This window comes from Balearica regulorum, chromosome 5 (genome assembly GCF_011004875.1).
Source record: "Balearica regulorum gibbericeps isolate bBalReg1 chromosome 5, bBalReg1.pri, whole genome shotgun sequence".
NCBI lineage: Eukaryota > Metazoa > Chordata > Aves > Gruiformes > Gruidae > Balearica > Balearica regulorum.
In genome coordinates this window covers 13,828,171-13,844,622 of record NC_046188.1, presented here as the reverse complement: position 1 = coordinate 13,844,622, position 16,452 = coordinate 13,828,171, and the positions used below count along the sequence as shown (strand labels likewise).

General features: G+C 44.7%; 1 protein-coding gene across 11 annotated transcripts in view; it reads left to right on the top strand.

Moving 5' to 3' along the window:
• The window catches only part of EVL (Enah/Vasp-like), a 160,120-nt gene extending 144,909 nt beyond the window's left edge, over positions 1–15,211 (top strand). For 4 of the 11 annotated variants that reach the window (XM_075753567.1, XM_075753568.1, XM_075753565.1 and 1 more), the window contains exons 6-14: positions 3,112–3,341; positions 3,986–4,107; positions 7,030–7,090; positions 9,119–9,185; positions 10,526–10,592; positions 10,697–10,759; positions 13,055–13,121; positions 13,499–13,556; positions 14,608–15,211. In XM_075753567.1, the coding sequence (XP_075609682.1) occupies positions 3,112–3,341; positions 3,986–4,107; positions 7,030–7,090; positions 9,119–9,185; positions 10,526–10,592; positions 10,697–10,759; positions 13,055–13,121; positions 13,499–13,556; positions 14,608–14,645 (773 nt within the window). In that variant the 3' untranslated portion in view covers positions 14,646–15,211. The remainder of the gene's footprint in view (positions 1–3,111; positions 3,342–3,985; positions 4,108–7,029; positions 7,091–9,118; positions 9,186–10,525; positions 10,593–10,696; positions 10,760–13,054; positions 13,122–13,498; positions 13,557–14,607) is intronic. The other 7 variants (XM_075753571.1, XM_075753572.1, XM_075753569.1 and 4 more) reach the window with 3 other exon arrangements.
• The last annotated feature ends 1,241 nt before the right edge of the window (positions 15,212–16,452 follow it).

The following is a 16,452-nucleotide window of genomic DNA, read 5'->3' as shown; positions in this document are numbered from 1 at the left end:
CCGAGCCCGCTAGTCAGTCCTCTTTCAGATCCCTGCGGAGAGCCAGAGAGCCCCCGCAGCTCCTGCACAGGCACTCGGCCTCCGAACTGCCAACAGCCCCAGGTTCCTCCCCTCCAGCCTGCCCAAACCGCAGGACCATAACACCAGGCATCAGGCGAATGTCACTGTCTCCACCACCTCCCCATCCTTCCCACTTTCCCTTTGCCTCTCGCCAGCCTTTCAGGCGCTCTTCTCTTTCCTGCTCTCCTTGGTCTTCTGCTTGCCCCATCACAAACGTACCACATCCACAGAGAGGTGACATCCTGCAGCCACCTGGTCCCACCATCCTGCCCGTGATTCCTGTCCTGCCTGACAGGGCCAAGGGATCCACAGATAAAGCAGGGCAGGAGACCTCAGCAAACGTACCTCTGAATGGCCATCCTGAAGAACAAATTGCTTTAGGCTCCTCTGGGACCCAGGTGAAAAGCATGGACGGGTCCTTCTTTCCACACATAGGAGCTGCACCTTCCTCCCCGCTGCCCACCATTGCCAGCCCCCCCAGCTCCTTTGGCCAGGCTCCCTCCCCATCCTCCCATCCATCATCTCGTCCTGCACAGCAGTGGTGTCAGCCCACGTCACGCTGTCTTCCATTGCCTCCCCCTTATGCTGCTGTGTCTGAGGTGACTATGCCCAGGAGGAGCCCTCCTTACATGACTTCATCAGCCATTACCCACTTGAGTAAGTACCGATTTTGAATGAGTTGCGACCTGTATAAAGCCTTAGCTTTCAGCTATTTCAAAAGCCCCATTGGCACTGCCCGTCACTGCTAGAAAGAGGGCTGAGAGACCTAAGGCTGCTCCTGCTCTACATGATTTCTGAAACCAAGGTGGAAAAGTATTGAAAGCACTCAGGACTGGTCCAGGGACCTTCTGAGCTAAAAGCAAGGCAAAAAGCAAGAATTACAGGACCAGCGCCCTGTAGCTGGGTTGTTGCAATGCATATTCTTACTGTATTAGCCCAGAAGGAGTTTTTTATCATTCAGCAGAGTCAAATTGCATTTGGCAGTGAGCTTCATACAGAACCTATTTTCAGCTGATCCAAATGTAGTGGATGGGCTCTTCTGAAGCTGGAGGCCAGGCCAGCAGTAGACTTGTCTGTGTAGCAATATTGGTAGAGGTTGTGATTTTTATTCTTTTTCTTAAGTGGTATTTCTGTTACCAGCAAAAGATATAACAAGGATTTTGTTATAGTTACCCAGAATCCCCTGTGCTTGTGTAATTTATTTTGTTCTAGAAACTCTCTTCCTGATATAAACTGCATTTATAGTTGAGGGCTTGTCACTATAACTATTCCAGCAAACCTTTTTCATTGCAGGCAGATCAAGAGCTTGGGTCTGTCACTTTGCATATGGTCTCGATTTCTAGCGCTCATCTGAAGCCTGCGGAGTTAGAGCAGTTATGAGTAATGCCTATTTGCAATTCAGATTATACGTTTTGTGACTTGGATCCATTCCTGTTTATAACCACATATAATGCTTAAATGATGTGCCTAGAAAAGGAAGAAAACGGAGACATTTCCTTTCACTTTCTGCTAAAAATATTACTGCAACCACTGGAGGCTCAGTCCTTCAGCTGATATAAGTCCTTGAAATCCACTTAGTTCAATAAAGTTATTTTAAACTCACATCAGTCCATTATTTTGACTCAGTTCAATTTTTGCCTCAGGCTGGCCTCTAATTAGGTGGGTGTAGTTTTGCAATTACAGTTAACTGTACCCACAATGAATTACTAGCTATTATGTTCATGAACCAAAAAGGGCTTGAAACGTTTAAAGTATTTCTGATAGCAGCTATGGTTCATTTCAAGAGTGGAATTGGGAGTGTGAAATAATGGCAGAAGTAACCACAGAAATAAGCCAGTATTGTAACAAAACCTAGATAAGAAGAAAACCAGGCTGCTAATGTTAAATACAGTTTCCAAATATTCCTCAGTCAAAACCCGCCTGTCTTTCAAAATAACACCAAACAATTGAACCTGTGATTATGTATCAAGAGCAGCCTGTTCAGAAATGGCATAACATGAGTAAATACCCTCAGGGCGTGTATTTGTTCAACTGACCCCTTACGACAGGCATAACACAGCAACGGAGTTACCCACCATTGGCCCCTCCAGCAGGCTGCTGCTTTGAGGGACTTTGCTGAACCTCGGGGTGCTTGGAGCTGGACTCTTCCCCGTGCTGGACTCTTCCCCGTTATTTTGCAAGACCGGCTGAGGCCACACACCTCCTTTTCAACAGAAAGGGGATGTGTCACTGCAGCCCACAATTCTGGGAAAAGCTGATGTTAACCGAAGTCTGTGGAGTTGGCTGATGTAGTTTGTTATGTCCACGTAGAAAGTTATGAGAGGAGCAGAAGAAGGTGCCACTTATGAACTGGGAAGTCTTGTCCATGTTTCATTCGGCACAGAATAAATCATAGAATCATAGAATCATAGAATATCCTGAGTTGGAAGGGACCCATAAGGATCATCAGGTCCAACTCCTGGCTTCACACAGGACCAGCCGAATCAGAGCATATGACTGAGAGCGTTGTCCGGACGCTTCTTGAACTCAGTCAAGCTCGGTGCTGTGACCACTTCCCTGGGGAGCCTGTTCCAGTGCCCAACCACCCTCTCAGTGAAGAACCTTTTCCTGATATCCAACCTAAACCTCCCCCATCGCAGCTTCATTCCGTTCCCTCAGTTCTATCACTGGTCACCAGAGGGAGGAGATCCGCGCCTGCGCCTTCACTCCCCCTCGTGAGGAAGCTGTAGGCCGCGATGAGGTCTCCCCTCAGTCTCCTCTTCTCTAGGCTGAACAAACCAAGGGACTTCAGCCTCTCCTCATACGTCTAAAAAACTCTAGCACAGCCAGGGAGAAGAGGAGGGAGAAGGCTAGTTTATCAGTGACAGGGTCTTACAGGAGGATGCAACCGTAGCTGATTAACTGTTGATGCAACCACCATTTCTGGTTCTTCTGTGTGCTTGGTGCTTCCTTGCGTTGCTCACCCGTTGTACAGTCAGGTCATGGCCTTGGGAGCAGGAATGTGACCTTGTGTACACGCTTCATGTCTAATTTGCATTCTCTGCATTTCAGGCCAAGCACTTCCACCTGGTCATCCCAGTGGTGCTGCCGTGATCCCTGCTTCGTCTGGGGGGCCCCCACCTCCGCCACCCCCCCCAGTCCCTCCGCCACCCATGGGAGCTGCGCCCCCCCCACCGCCCCCGCTGCCGGCAGGCACTGGCCAAGGGGCTGGCACTGAAGATGGGTCAATGTCAGGGCTTGCAGCGGCTCTGGCTGGTGCCAAACTAAGGAGAGTTCAACGGGTAAGGAGATGGCACTGGGACACCCCAATGGGCTCTTCTCCCCTGCAGGAAAGCTTGGTGCAGTTTGGTGCAATGGTCTGCAAATCCAGCGTGAAAAATAGTGAAACATGCTTCAGCTGACCATTAAATGTGAGATTGTAGTGCAAATAAAGCTGAGCAGGAAATGTTTGGTAGAATTTCTGCTCTTCAGAAAATATTAATTAGCAAATGGCTGCAAGTTCTCATGCCAGGATTTCATTACTTCTGCAAAGTCTACCATTGTTCTATTTGTTAGTGTTTTCAGTCATTAAAAATGATTAAAACTGCACCGTGCTTACAAAAACCAGTGTAGACTGCTGAGGCCTCACATCCATAGGTGTCCACTTAGGTGAAGGTTGCATAACCATGCATAAACATAATCATGAACAAACAGTGCTGTGGGTTTTTTCATCATTTGCCCATATATCTGCCTCACCCACATTGTTCCTGGGTTTAGTAAGGTCCACGTGGGTCTTCTCCCCAAGGCAGAACACATTCTATCTCTGCTTTTGGGCTGTGATTGTGATCGCTGTTTTGCTGTTCCTAATAATTAGGAAAACTAATCATTAAGGGTGTGGTTGTAAATGAAACTTTTCATTAATTCCAATGTTGATTTCTGTCTTAAGCCAGAAGATGGTTCAGGAGGGTCCAGCCCCAGTGGGGTCTCTAAGAGCGATGCCAATCGAACAAGTAGCGGAGGAGGTGGAGGAGGACTAATGGAAGAAATGAATAAATTACTGGCAAAAAGGTTTGTACTTAGACTTCAAGTAAGCACTAGTATGAGCTCTGCAGCAAATTGTGGAACAAGGTGCTGTCATTTTTGGTTAGCAATGGGTCTCTTTGGTGCTCCTTTGCAATTTGACAGGTCCTGCATAGATGTTAGTCGCCAGCATCGGCTGGCCTTTGATACAAAAGCGTAGGTGTTGCAGCAATGACACCTGGCAGAGTTTAGCTGCTGTAGCAAATCCTGCAGTGTGGTAACCTTCAAAGATGATGTCCTGGTCATTTCAGAAGGAATTCTGGACGTGAACTGTGGATGCAATCCTTTGGAAAGCATTAAATAAATACACAACACTATAAAAAAGTTACCAGCAATGTAAAATACCATAATTTTCTCTCTTTTCAGAATTAAAATAGTTTAATAGCTTGTAATAGTTATTTACTGGTTCAACTTCTGATCTGTTTTGTCCTGCTACATATCAAGACTGACCTTGCTGAACTGGATGACATCTGTAAGCAAAATAAGGTTTGGTACTAGATGCTGGGATAACTAGCTCTGTTGAAGCAAGCAAGCTAAATGGACATCTCATATGCTTCGATATAGAAATCCTACTAATTTCTGTGGTTCTAGTCTAAAATGTACCCAAGTATGGCTTTCAGCAGTGGGATCTGGTGTCTTCAAGTATTCAGGGCCAGATCTCCTTGGTATCTTAACAAAAAGACCTGCACTACACCGTGCTTCCTCTGCTCTGAAAATAACTGATCTGCAAATCCTTTCCCGGGGAGCTGACAGCAACAGAATTGTCTCTTAAATTTTGGGTCACAAAGCCATGGAAGTCATTGGAAATACACAAGTGTCAGTCAAGGGTGCAATCTGGGCAAATGCTGTTAAACTGATACTGAGAGGTCTTCTTTTGGCTGCAAAATCCTTTTTATGGGTGATGACATAGAGAAAAGAAAGAACCTGGCACTGTGTTTCAGGTTGCTCTTACTGAGCTGGCAGCCATGAGGTAAAAAAGATGTTTGTTAAACTGAGCACATTCAATACAGAAATCGTTGAGTGATGAGCAGGGGATCTCAGGGGTCCTTTTCTGAGCAAAAAACCACATGCTCAGAAACAGGGAATCTGTCTAATGCTGGGAAAGTAATGGAGAAAAACACTTCTGAGAGCTCAGGTGGTATAAAATAGTGCTCTCTAGATTGAGTGACCCCCCTGAGAGCAGCCCTTTACTTCAGGACTGAAGTGCAAGCAGAATAATGAACTATCTCACAAACCGCTACCATTTCTAGCCCAGTTAAGTTTGTTGCAGGACATAAATCTAACACTGGTCTCTCATCCTGGCAAGTATTTCCCTGGCTCCGGTTCAGACCGTTGACAGAAATGTCAACTAAATATTCTAGAAAGACTATAAAATTATTACTGTTCTAATGAAATTATTAATGCAGTTGAATATCTGGAAATAATTCCTACAAAGCACTGTGTCCTGCAAACACGTGCATGTGTTTTACCTCTCTGTCTTTTTGTCAAATTTACATCAAATCCTCCCATTTGTTTATCCAGTGAGGCTTTTCTTTTGCCAATGATATGAAAAAAAAAGTCCTTTGACAAACTCATGGCAGTGTTTTGAAACTCAGAAGTCTTTCTAAATGCTACTTGGGATTTTTTTTTTTCCCGTGAGATTAATTTTGCCCATCTCAGAATCAAGACTAAATGAAAAATCTGTCATTCTGGTGTTTAAAAAAAAATCTGCTAAGGATAGTGTTTGCAGGTGGATGAGGATAGGGATCATCACAACCAAAATCCATGTGCAGACTAGAGGTGCAGTTCCCTTAATTGTCTGAAATGTAAAATTGAATGTCTAGACAATCAGTACCTGGCACACTTCAGTGCTGTTTAGACCCTAAATCTGTCTTGAAAATCAAGAATTTGCTTTTTGTTTTCCTTCAGCCAGCGTGGCTTAACACCAAGAAGTTTTACCATGTGTTCTTCAGGGATAAACAACTGCCACCTTTGTTTACTTTCATGTCCAATTGTTCCAGTGGGTGGATTGCAGCTCTTTGCCGCTTGCTTCTCAGGGAATTTTGCCTCGCCTTGGGAAGCAGGACAGAGTGAGGGTCTCAGGTCCTCACTCAGCTTCTGCAGGCACCATCCTCGGACTGCAGGGCTCAGGAGCTCTGCTGCCTTTGGATTGGATTTGAGACAGCAATAATCTCCCATCACTCACCACAGGCACTTGAAAATCCAGGCTGGCACACTCATATTTCCTGACTCCTGGTCTCCAGCCAGAGCTTTCTCATCCTGGGGGAGTAGGGGTCTTGGCTGAGCAGAAATGGTGCCCTGTCTTTCCCAGTAAGGATGGACCTGGGTTGAAGGGCTTTTCTGACTGTCTTCCCATCACATGGGAGCACTGCCACAGCCCTTTCTTTGGGAGGGAACGGGGATGAGGGGATGTGGGACAGGTGACAAAAGAATATGAGAGCTGCCCAAGAACAGTGCCATCACTGCAATACCCATCTCAGCCACCTGGGGGGGGGGGGTTGGGTTGGTCCTCAGAAACCCCTGTGGTGTTTGGGTTGTTCCTCCTGTGTAGGACACAGAAGCCACCACTTCTTCTCTCCTAGAGAGAAGCAGTCCCTTTCTCACACACTTTCATACCCAGCTGTGCTTCCTTCCTCTGCTTTGACACATTTCCTTATGCTCTGCACCCTGCGTTCCTCCATTAAACACCGCCTCAAAATATCACCCCTCTCCCTGAGTCGTATCGCCAAGGTCTGGATTTCTCACCTCCACCCCAGTCCTACGCAACCAAACACATCCAGCCTTTGTCGCGTTCCCTAGGATGACATAAGTAAATAGTAACTCCCACCAAAGCCTGAATCAGCCTTCCCACGTGGAGGATGTGTTTCTAGAGGGTTGACTGTGTGTCCTATCTTGTGTTCCTTTGCAAAGGAGGAAAGCAGCGTCGCAGTCAGACAAGCCAGCTGACAAAAAGGAAGAGGAAAGCCAAAATGTAAGTGAAAGACTCCTCGCTGTTGTGCTTTTGCAAATATGTTGATGTGCTGCCTTGTAAGCCAAAGTCCTGCACTCATTCACTGTGTGTGGCAGGCAATGACAAGCAGTACTGTTCCAGGAATAGATTTGCACATTCAGTCAAAAGCTAAATGTAACCGTTTCCATCTTTCTGGGGAACAGCACTCTGTAAACAAGAATTGTCACCTTATTCATAGGTGAGGTGTTGTCCAGACCAGGCTAATAGGTGATTTCTCACGGTTTGATCCAAGTGTAGTAGGGTACAGTAGATTCTTGCCTCTTAAGAAGATGCCTTGAACTTTCTGGCAAGTCATCTTGAGATCAAGTCCATGTTTCATATTTTAAATGGATCATCAACCACGTGGTGTAACTTTGGATTGCTATCTTCCCTGCAAAGCAAGAATCAGCTCACTTCGGACCCCAGAGGGCACAGAAAACATTTCTGAGGTGGGGGGGGGAACAGTATGTTAACCAGTAGACTATTCAAAAGTTAAAATATGTGTTCGTGATACTTTTACACTAAAATGAGAGAATTTGAACATCTTTAGGGAACTTTGATTAATTTCTGTTTTAACTGTTCTGTCTGGATGGTGTCCACAAAAGCACTTGAACAAGTCTTCTGATTTGAGTTAGTCTTTACACTGAACTTGATGCAGCAATTTTGAGTTCAACACGCACATTAAAAAACTTTTTTTTTAACCTGTTGAACTGATGATAAAGCATGGGAGATCATTCCAGCTTCAGGAGAGGCCAGGATTTATGCTGTCCCTTCCCATGTGGTGCTTTTCTGGGTTGCTGCTCATACAGCATTCCTGTTGCTAACCTGTACCGTTGTGAAGGCTCTCTCCCATGGCTGCAAGTTCATAAAGCATCATGTGTGCCTCGTATCACCTATACAGAGATATTCCCTCCAAAGTCAAGGTAACAGCTGCTCAGCAGGAACACCATTCAGAAAATGCAGGTCCCACCCCAGTCTGAGAGGTTTGTAGCAAGAGCAGGAAAAAGCACTTGCACTGGTTAAGGAGGAAAGCAGCTATATTTTTTGCATGTTCCTCAAGGGATGCTTCAAGCATGGAATTTGCCTATTGAACCCATGATGCTGCTATGCAACAATTACTCTTAATCTTGCCCCAAAATGAGTTTTGAAGCATACACTCAGAGATGTAAGACACCAGTTAGCTTCTAAGGAGCTAACTGTCTTTCTGCCCCTTGTTCTCTCTCCTTGAAGCTCTGCATTAGTTTATATCCCCAATCAAACTTTTTGATAATACCAAACTGTTTAGAAAGGTGTTTTAGAGATTCTCTGTTAATGAGTATCTCGAGTACACTTTGTGGTGGGGGTATCTTCTGTCAAACTCGGTGCAATTCCATTTTATAATGCACAATTAATGCTTTGCCTGAGTGTGTTTTGAGGGCTACTAAAGAATATTGACATATCAAATATATGGGTTAATGTTTTATGATCTGTCACACATAAATCCCAGAAAAAAGAGTCCAGACCTGTGATGTAGTGTTTAATCTTCTACTTAGGAGGCATATTGATTGATTTAGTTACATTCTGTTAGCACCTGGACTATGCTCACTGATACCGGTGGCTGTCCTGGGCTAAAGGGCTGGGATCTGACCTACTGTTCCTTCAGGTGACTCAGTTTCTACATCACAGAGAGTTTCTAAATTTCGGAAACAGATGGTTTGTATTTAAACAGCAGCAGCCACCACTTTAGAGTGGTAATTCAGCCTGGCTTGGTATACAGGGATGAGAGTGAGTCAGTGGAATCATGAAAACACGTCTATGTTAGCAAAAAACGAAAAGGATGTATTTTGCCAAGCTAAAGGGAGAGAGAGGTTAAAGTTTAAATGGACTTGAGCCATACCTTGGCAGCAGTGCCTGTTGGACATGCTTGGAGGAATCTTGCTTTTGTACCACCTGTGCTGCTACTGGTCTCCCAAGTAGGAGTCTGCGCTTCACCTCCAGAATTAAGTAATGTCCTGTTTTTTCTCTTTGTAGGATGATGCTAGCACCTCTCCTTCACCCAGTACACGAGGTCCCACCCAGCAGCAGCAAAATTCATCAGGTATTAAATCAAACTACTAGTGGTTTAGTTGTCTCCTTACTCTAGTCTTTGTCACCTCTGGGTTCATTGTCCTACTTCTGAGTGCAGCAGCAGTAACTAACAGGAAAATTCCCTAATACCTATTGTTTTAAAAACTGTACTCAGCAAGAAATGGTGAGTATTTGATTTGCTTCACAGCCAAGAAAATTACAATACAGCCAATTTAGTTAAAGGGGTCCATACACGTAGCTGAGGATGTGCATCTTCAAGATTGTGCATCTGAATCTTCTAAGAGAAAAAAGCTATATTATTTTACTTTTAGCAGTGTAGCTGTCCTGGTTTACACAGTTGGGGTTTGGGTCTCAAACCGTTACCCTTCCTTAACCTAGTAGCTTGCTGCAGTAAGCTTGATCCTGAGAGTTACTAGGTGAAATTAAGGAGCCCCCAAAATATGTTTTTCCTATGGTGAGTTGAAATAGCTGTAGCTAAGTAGATAAGCTGCAAGCCAGTCAGATTCATCCTTACATCAGCCTTGGCTTTCATACATGCTGAAAGAAATCTCTCCCAGGGGAATGAGTATTTAACCATTCCAGCTTCCTTTTGGAACAAAGCCATGATTTGCGTGTTTTGCAAGGGAAAGGGAGGAAGCAGCAGAAAGGTGCATGTAAATGAGGAAACGAGATCTAGAGATTTCCTGGGAGTGCCCATAATTCTTTTAAAGAGCTTTTAAGGACCTCACAGAGGAGCAAACCCTTGTGTATAAAGTTGTGTGTTATTCAAGGCTCTGAAACAGTTCACTTTATTTTAGAGTATTTGCATAGGAGAAAATTGGGATGATAGTGTTTTCAGTAACAAGGTTTATGTAGTGCAGCTTTCAGGAATGTTCTGCAAGTTAGAAATGTAGGCAACATTAAATAAAATCTGTGGAGATTTGCATAATGGGGGTCTCACTGCCTTCTTTTAGATACACCCACATTTTCTGCCAGCTATGCAGGCAAAAACCTAAGACTTTTTAACTTAAAATATAAGTAAGTATTGTACTAAAATAAGCCTTGCAGCAATTAGCCTGTATTTCTTAATAGGAGTGATTTGTGCTTTTTCTCCTACTGTTCCAGTTCCCTGTCTTTTTAGTATTGTTTAACTATCCAGTCCCTAATTAAAGGGATCACTAAACAGATTTTTGCCGATGCTTTCTCTCTAATGTAGGCAGCCACACTCATTCAGCACTCCTGCTTTGATGGATCTTTCTAAGTCACTCGTCCTCACTGAATGAAAGCAGCTGTATAAGACAATCAACTTCAGGGGTTTTTTATTGTTAGAGAAAAAATAATGAACAGTAACTTTTCATTTTTGTTTTCCAGACTCTGGGAAGAAGCCATGGGAAAGGAGCAATTCTGTTGAAAAGCCTGTATCTTCATTACTTTCTAGGTGAGCTGCACGGGGTGTCCCTCTGGCTGACTAGCAGTTGGGATGGTCACGCTGTCCCCGTGGCACATGCACAACTCATGTCTCGTTTCATTCCATTGCTGTAGAAATCCATCAGTGGTGAAGAGCTGTGAAGCTAAGAGCCCCACACAATCCCACGTGTCTTCTAGGTACTGGCTAACAGCCTGGCTTCTTAACTGTCTTGGCTTGTCCTTCCGCTAATCACATCATTCAGCACTAACGTTTGTCTTCTGTCACGTCTTTTACTCATTCTCTTACAATCTGCTTTGTCTGTCACTGCACAAAGTGTGAAGGTAGAGTGTGTCCTGTCAAAGGCTTGTTCCATGGAAACAGCCCCCTGCTCAGGTAGGCACAAGCATCGCAGACGTTAATCACACTTAAGCAACCACTTCAAGCATCCGTGCTCACGAATCAGAGGCACGGGCTTGGTGCCATGCTGTGCCATGTGGAAGGCAGGGTTTGGAGCATCTTTTTACAGCAGGTTCAGGATGACCCTGCCATAGAAGTTTTCATTGTCCAACCTCTGCAGAAATTCAAAAGCAAAGGTAGAAATGATGTGAGGAGCCTGCAGCCAGGAGAAGCGAAGTTATTCCTCCATCCATGCAACTGCAGTGGGTGCATAAGAAAGGAGAGCAAAGCTCAGTGCATTAAGTTAGTAACATTGAGCTGTAAAAAGGCCCAGCCACACACAGGGCATTCAGACATATGTGGTATCAAAGCCGGCAGGTGTCAAAAGCCAAGAAGCCTCAAGTAGGACTCCAGAAGTCCTGTCGGTCAGAACAGCCAAGCTGCAGTATCACCACCCATGTTCTTACCCACAGAGAGTGAGATCAAGTTTGATGTTGGACAGCTAAAGGGAGACTTCCTTCCAGTGCTGGTCCAGGATCACCCAGTGTTACTGCAGTACTGGACACTGAGATGGATGGATAAGCTGAATAAGGAGGTAGAGCACAGACTTACATATGTTTAGAATTTAATGCAAAGAGATGTCCCTTATTTTACATTGTTGGGTATATGACAGTGCTGATTATCTTCAGAGAGAAAGTTGCCAATGGCAACTACCTGCACGTACTTGCCCCGGTGTTAAAGATGCTGGAACATCCCCTGCCCAGAGGGATGCACCAGTGTTACTAGGGCAAAAAACAGTCTCTCCAGCTCTCCTAAAGCTAATGGGACGTGCTGCTTCTAGGCAATATGTGAGAGTTTCCAATAGATATAGAAAGACCATTCCTTCTCCTTGCAAATGGAAATTAAGCACAGGCTATTTAAAGCAGCCGTCAGGTTTTCGTCACTTATCTTCTATAAAGCCATTCCATCCTGGGAGGAGGAGTTCTGTAGGAAAGACTTGTTTCCTGGTCTAACCCTGCAGTAGTGCTCAGTCTTTGCTTGCTCAAGTGACTTCTGTGGGGGAAGCGGGGCAGGTTTCAAAAGCTCTGAACAGTGACCTGTTTCTGTTCCTGTTCAGTTTGATGGCATCTGTATCTGTCTTAACTCCCAGCTTAGGTGTGAGACGGTAGGAGACATGTTAAGATTTTCCCAAGAAAGGGTTGCAATACCAAGCGTACCCTCAGGAGTCTCAGACTCTCCGTCAGCCCCTAGTTTGGGCCCAAAGATGATGGCAAAGTTATTTGAAGCCTTTTCTATGAATTATATAGCATGGTTAATTTTTGAAATGTTTTAGAGTTACTGATTAAAAGAGAAAGTTCAGCAGCTTCTGTGTCCTTAATTTATTTTATCAGCTGACACCAGAGTTCAGCTCACTGACTAATACCATCCTGGAAGACTGATAACACCCAAGGATACTAGCCATTAAGGGCAGATTGGTTTTGTTTCTGGGTCAAGAAAAAGTGCCTGTGCTACACAGTGCTAACAACAAGCTCCACTTGCTTCAGTGAGGCCTTCCAAGGAAAAGATTTCTGGGTTATTATTTGCCCTATAATATTTTTCTAACCTGTATTCTGCTATTACTTTAGCACCTGATTAATGTCTAGGTAGCCAGGACAGAGTTGCTGTACAGAAAACAGACTGAGAGAGAAAACCAGACATCTAGCTTCCACATTGCAAATGCTGTAAGAAAATACATTGTTAAACAGGCTTTAGCTCCTGAAGACATCTCACCATTTTCTAGTCTGAAATCGAGACTCCCAACACAAAAAAAAAAAAAGGTAAATTAAGTTTTGGTGCAGTCTTTGCACTCCCTCCAGTGCGTTTGCAATAGGAGAAAGCAGCATCTTTGAGGGTCAGGCTGTGAAACGGCAGCTGTGCTGCTCTCCAGCAGCTGCTGAACTCTCTTGAGTGGCACAAGAGGGAGCCTCCGGTTCAGCGTTCGAGCATGGGTGCTCCTGCTCTGGGGTGGATTTCATCCACACCATCAGGTGGGTGTAGCTTAGCGTGCCTTGCAAGGAACTGACTGGCTTTTTTGTCCTCTTCTTCCATTTCTCAAGGATGAAGCCAGTGAGCAGCAGCAATGATGTGGCTATGGATGCCTTAGATTTTGATCGAATGAAACAGGTGAGTGAAAAGGTCTTTTGCACTTAAGAGATTTGACGAGCTACCCATTTTCCCCCATGCATGCGCTGTACAAGCAAAACAGCTGTTCAGTCTTCTGATTTCCTCTATAACTAGGTGCTTAGAGAAAGGCTAGCTGGTGAGCAGCAAGAGAGCACAATCTCACTGCTATTTGATCAAGATGCCTGTACAGAAACGTGCAAATAAATATGCCAGCACCTTCTGCGTCCTTGGCCTGGGAGTGCAGACATAGCTGTTAGTAGTGCTAGGCTCTGATCGTCAGCGGAGGCGGGGGACAAGCACAACCGTGTTAAACTTGCGTTTTCTTCCACCGGTTAGAAGGAAATTCTGAGCAGCTGACTTGTGTTTTGTCTCATCAGGAAATATTGGAGGAAGTTGTAAGAGAGTTACACAAAGTGAAAGAGGAGATAATTGATGGTAAGAAAGAGAAAAATTATTATTTTTCTCATCTTTATGACTAATTTCCCATAGATAAGACGGTAGGAACTGCAGAGAGTTCCCTCGTGTTTTCAGACTTCTCTGAGCAGCTCTGATTTACATACACATTTGAAGAACAAGCATCTACCTTACCTGAGCTCTGATCGTGACATTGTGTTTACATCCTTTATTTTTATGCTGTTGATGAGCACTTTCACTCCCAACTTGTGAGAAATTCACTGACTGGTGTTTCTCACAGGTGGGAGGGTGAGAAAGGGCCTGCCCGTAGCCCATGGCACATCAATTTATCAAAGTCAGGGAGCGTGAAATCGCTTGTAACTAGCCAGCCACACAGGTCCCAGATGAGGAGGGGACAAAGGTACCAAACTGAAAATCCTTCCCAAGCATCTTCTGTAGGCTTCCTGTGTTTGAAGAGCTATTTCAGACCTTCACTTGATTACAGCTTTCCAAATAGCCACATATTTCATTGAAAAGTACAACGGCTGTACTAAATGTATCAGTACTTTTTTCTAAATTGCTCTGCAATATATGACTAAATGTATTTTTCAGGGCCATTATTGAAATGCACAGCAAAATACCTATTTGAAGCCCCCATTAGGGCATATGAAGATGCATGTCCACACCCTGCATTGCCCATCTTAGATTCACACAGAAGGGGAAAAAGAAGAGACTGTAAAACAGCTAAAATTCATTCCCTGTCCCCTTGCCCTAGACCTATGTGCTCACAAAACCTTGGAGCAATTTGCAGTTGAGGAGACCCTCGCCCATACGCTACCGTCCCAGCAGCTTGGCCCTCAGAGCCTCCCCAGTTCATTCCAGTGCAAAACAAGACATTGGCATAAACCACAGATGCATCTTCTTAAATCAGTACTGCAGTTTGCAAGCAAACAGCTGACTGCTTACCCTTACTCATCCTTTTACCCGCCACTCATCCTTTTACCAGCGTGTACTTTCTGCAACCTCTGTACTTAGCATTTTCCATCACACTGGGTATAACATTATGCATTAACTTTTTGGTTTGGTTTTCTAGCCATACGGCAGGAGTTGAGTAGAATCAGTACAACATAATGATTGCAAAGCATTTGGATGGTACCAAGAATGCTAGGAAGACTGGATCATTTCTAAGTGTACCAAGGTCATGCAAGATGGTGAGAGAGGACACCGGCACTGTCTTTGTTCTTAAACCCTTTTTATTAGCAGACTCAGCACACTTTGAAGCTTGCTGCTGCCTTGGATTCGCTTCATTTTAAAAGTCTTAATCTAAAGAATATTAAATTTTAAATTTCTGGATTTTTTAGATTTCATCTGACACTGCACATTGGATTCGTCAGCCTTTTTTGTATTTTGTATTTGCTTATTTAAATGTATTACCTTTCTTTTTAGTAGTAGATAAGAACACATGTGAACCATTTGCTTTTGATAGATGACTTCAAAGTAATTTTATTAGTAGTCTGCAATGTAAATGAAGATCCTTTGCCAACAGAAATGTATTGTGGCATCACCAGAAGAAACAGAGACATGTTAGTTGTCAGCCAACAAGTTCTTTGTCTCAGAGTTATCACAATATTAAAAAATGGTACGTCAGTGCATCACAGTATCTGTGTTCATATTGGTAATAAACTGTTTATTGTCCACATGGCCCTGCCTTTCTTTGTTTTATTCGTCCCTTGAGCTCCCACACTTCTATGTCACTTCTGTTGACGACAAGAGGAAGGTGACCGAGACTCATCGGGGGCTGGCAGCTCTGCCCAGCCAGTGCCGCAGAGCGCGAGGAGAGAGCCTGAGCATCTTACAGCTGGTGCAATGGCAACAGCCCTGCCTGCTTTTTCAGGGAGACGTGGCTCTCACCTGCCCAACCCTCCTCGCACCGCTGGCTGAGCACCACCTCCTGCAGTCAGGCTGTGGCAACCTCAGCAACTTTTTGCCAAAGTCAGTGAAGGACAGTGGCTTATGGCTCTTCTCAGGCCACCGCTAACTGTCCCACTGCATCTCCTGCCATCACTGAAAAAAACCCAGGTCCCATCACCTGCACTCGTAAGGGCTTCCAGTAAATAAAATGGAGGTATTTATGCAGAGCAAGGTTACTGAAGGCATTAGGAGGATGCAAGCTGAAATCGCTGGCGCAGCACTGCTGAACTAGAGGCTTGAGGGGACTCATTTGTTAATATCTCGTGTCATTTGTTAATGTTGTGCAGGTCTTGAGCTTTATTTCACAGAAAGTGAAGTCAAAGATGTGAGTGCAGGACACCAACACTTAACAGCACATACCCAGTCATATCTTTCAGGTCATACAATTTTTTTTCTTTAGAGCCATTCTTTCCACCAGCGCAATCTTGGGAATTTCTGCTTGACTTTTAGTTTGGCGCAAGCTTTACATGCCAGTAGTCTTGATACCATCTTCTTGATAACTTTGTGCAAAAGGCAAGAGATCGGAGTTCAGCTATTGAAATCTGTCAGATATTTTCCAAGCCCGCTGCTTTGCTTCAGGCCTACCTGAAGATTTTGTTTTAAAAGCCAGGCCCCAGGAACAGTTTCGGGAGCAGAGCCTGGTGCAGCAGCCCAGGAGAGCCTGTTGCCTCCTTGCTGGTGTCCCCCAGCGCCCATGGAGCACGGCAGCAGGCAGGAGGGACTGGCACGTCCTGCCAGCCACAGGGGACCGGGGCAGGAGGTGGGGTGGGGCGTGCTTGGCCGTTAGCTGTAAAATGTTACTTGCTTTGGCTCAGAGAGCATGGGGTTGTCCTTCCGCACCCTTCAAAGCAAACCAGTCTGCCTTTTAGAAGAGTCTTTTTTTTACAAGGTGGTTATACTGTAGATTAAATATGGGAGAAATGGGAAAAATCTGAGTTTAATGCAATGGTGAGCTCCAGACAGAGCC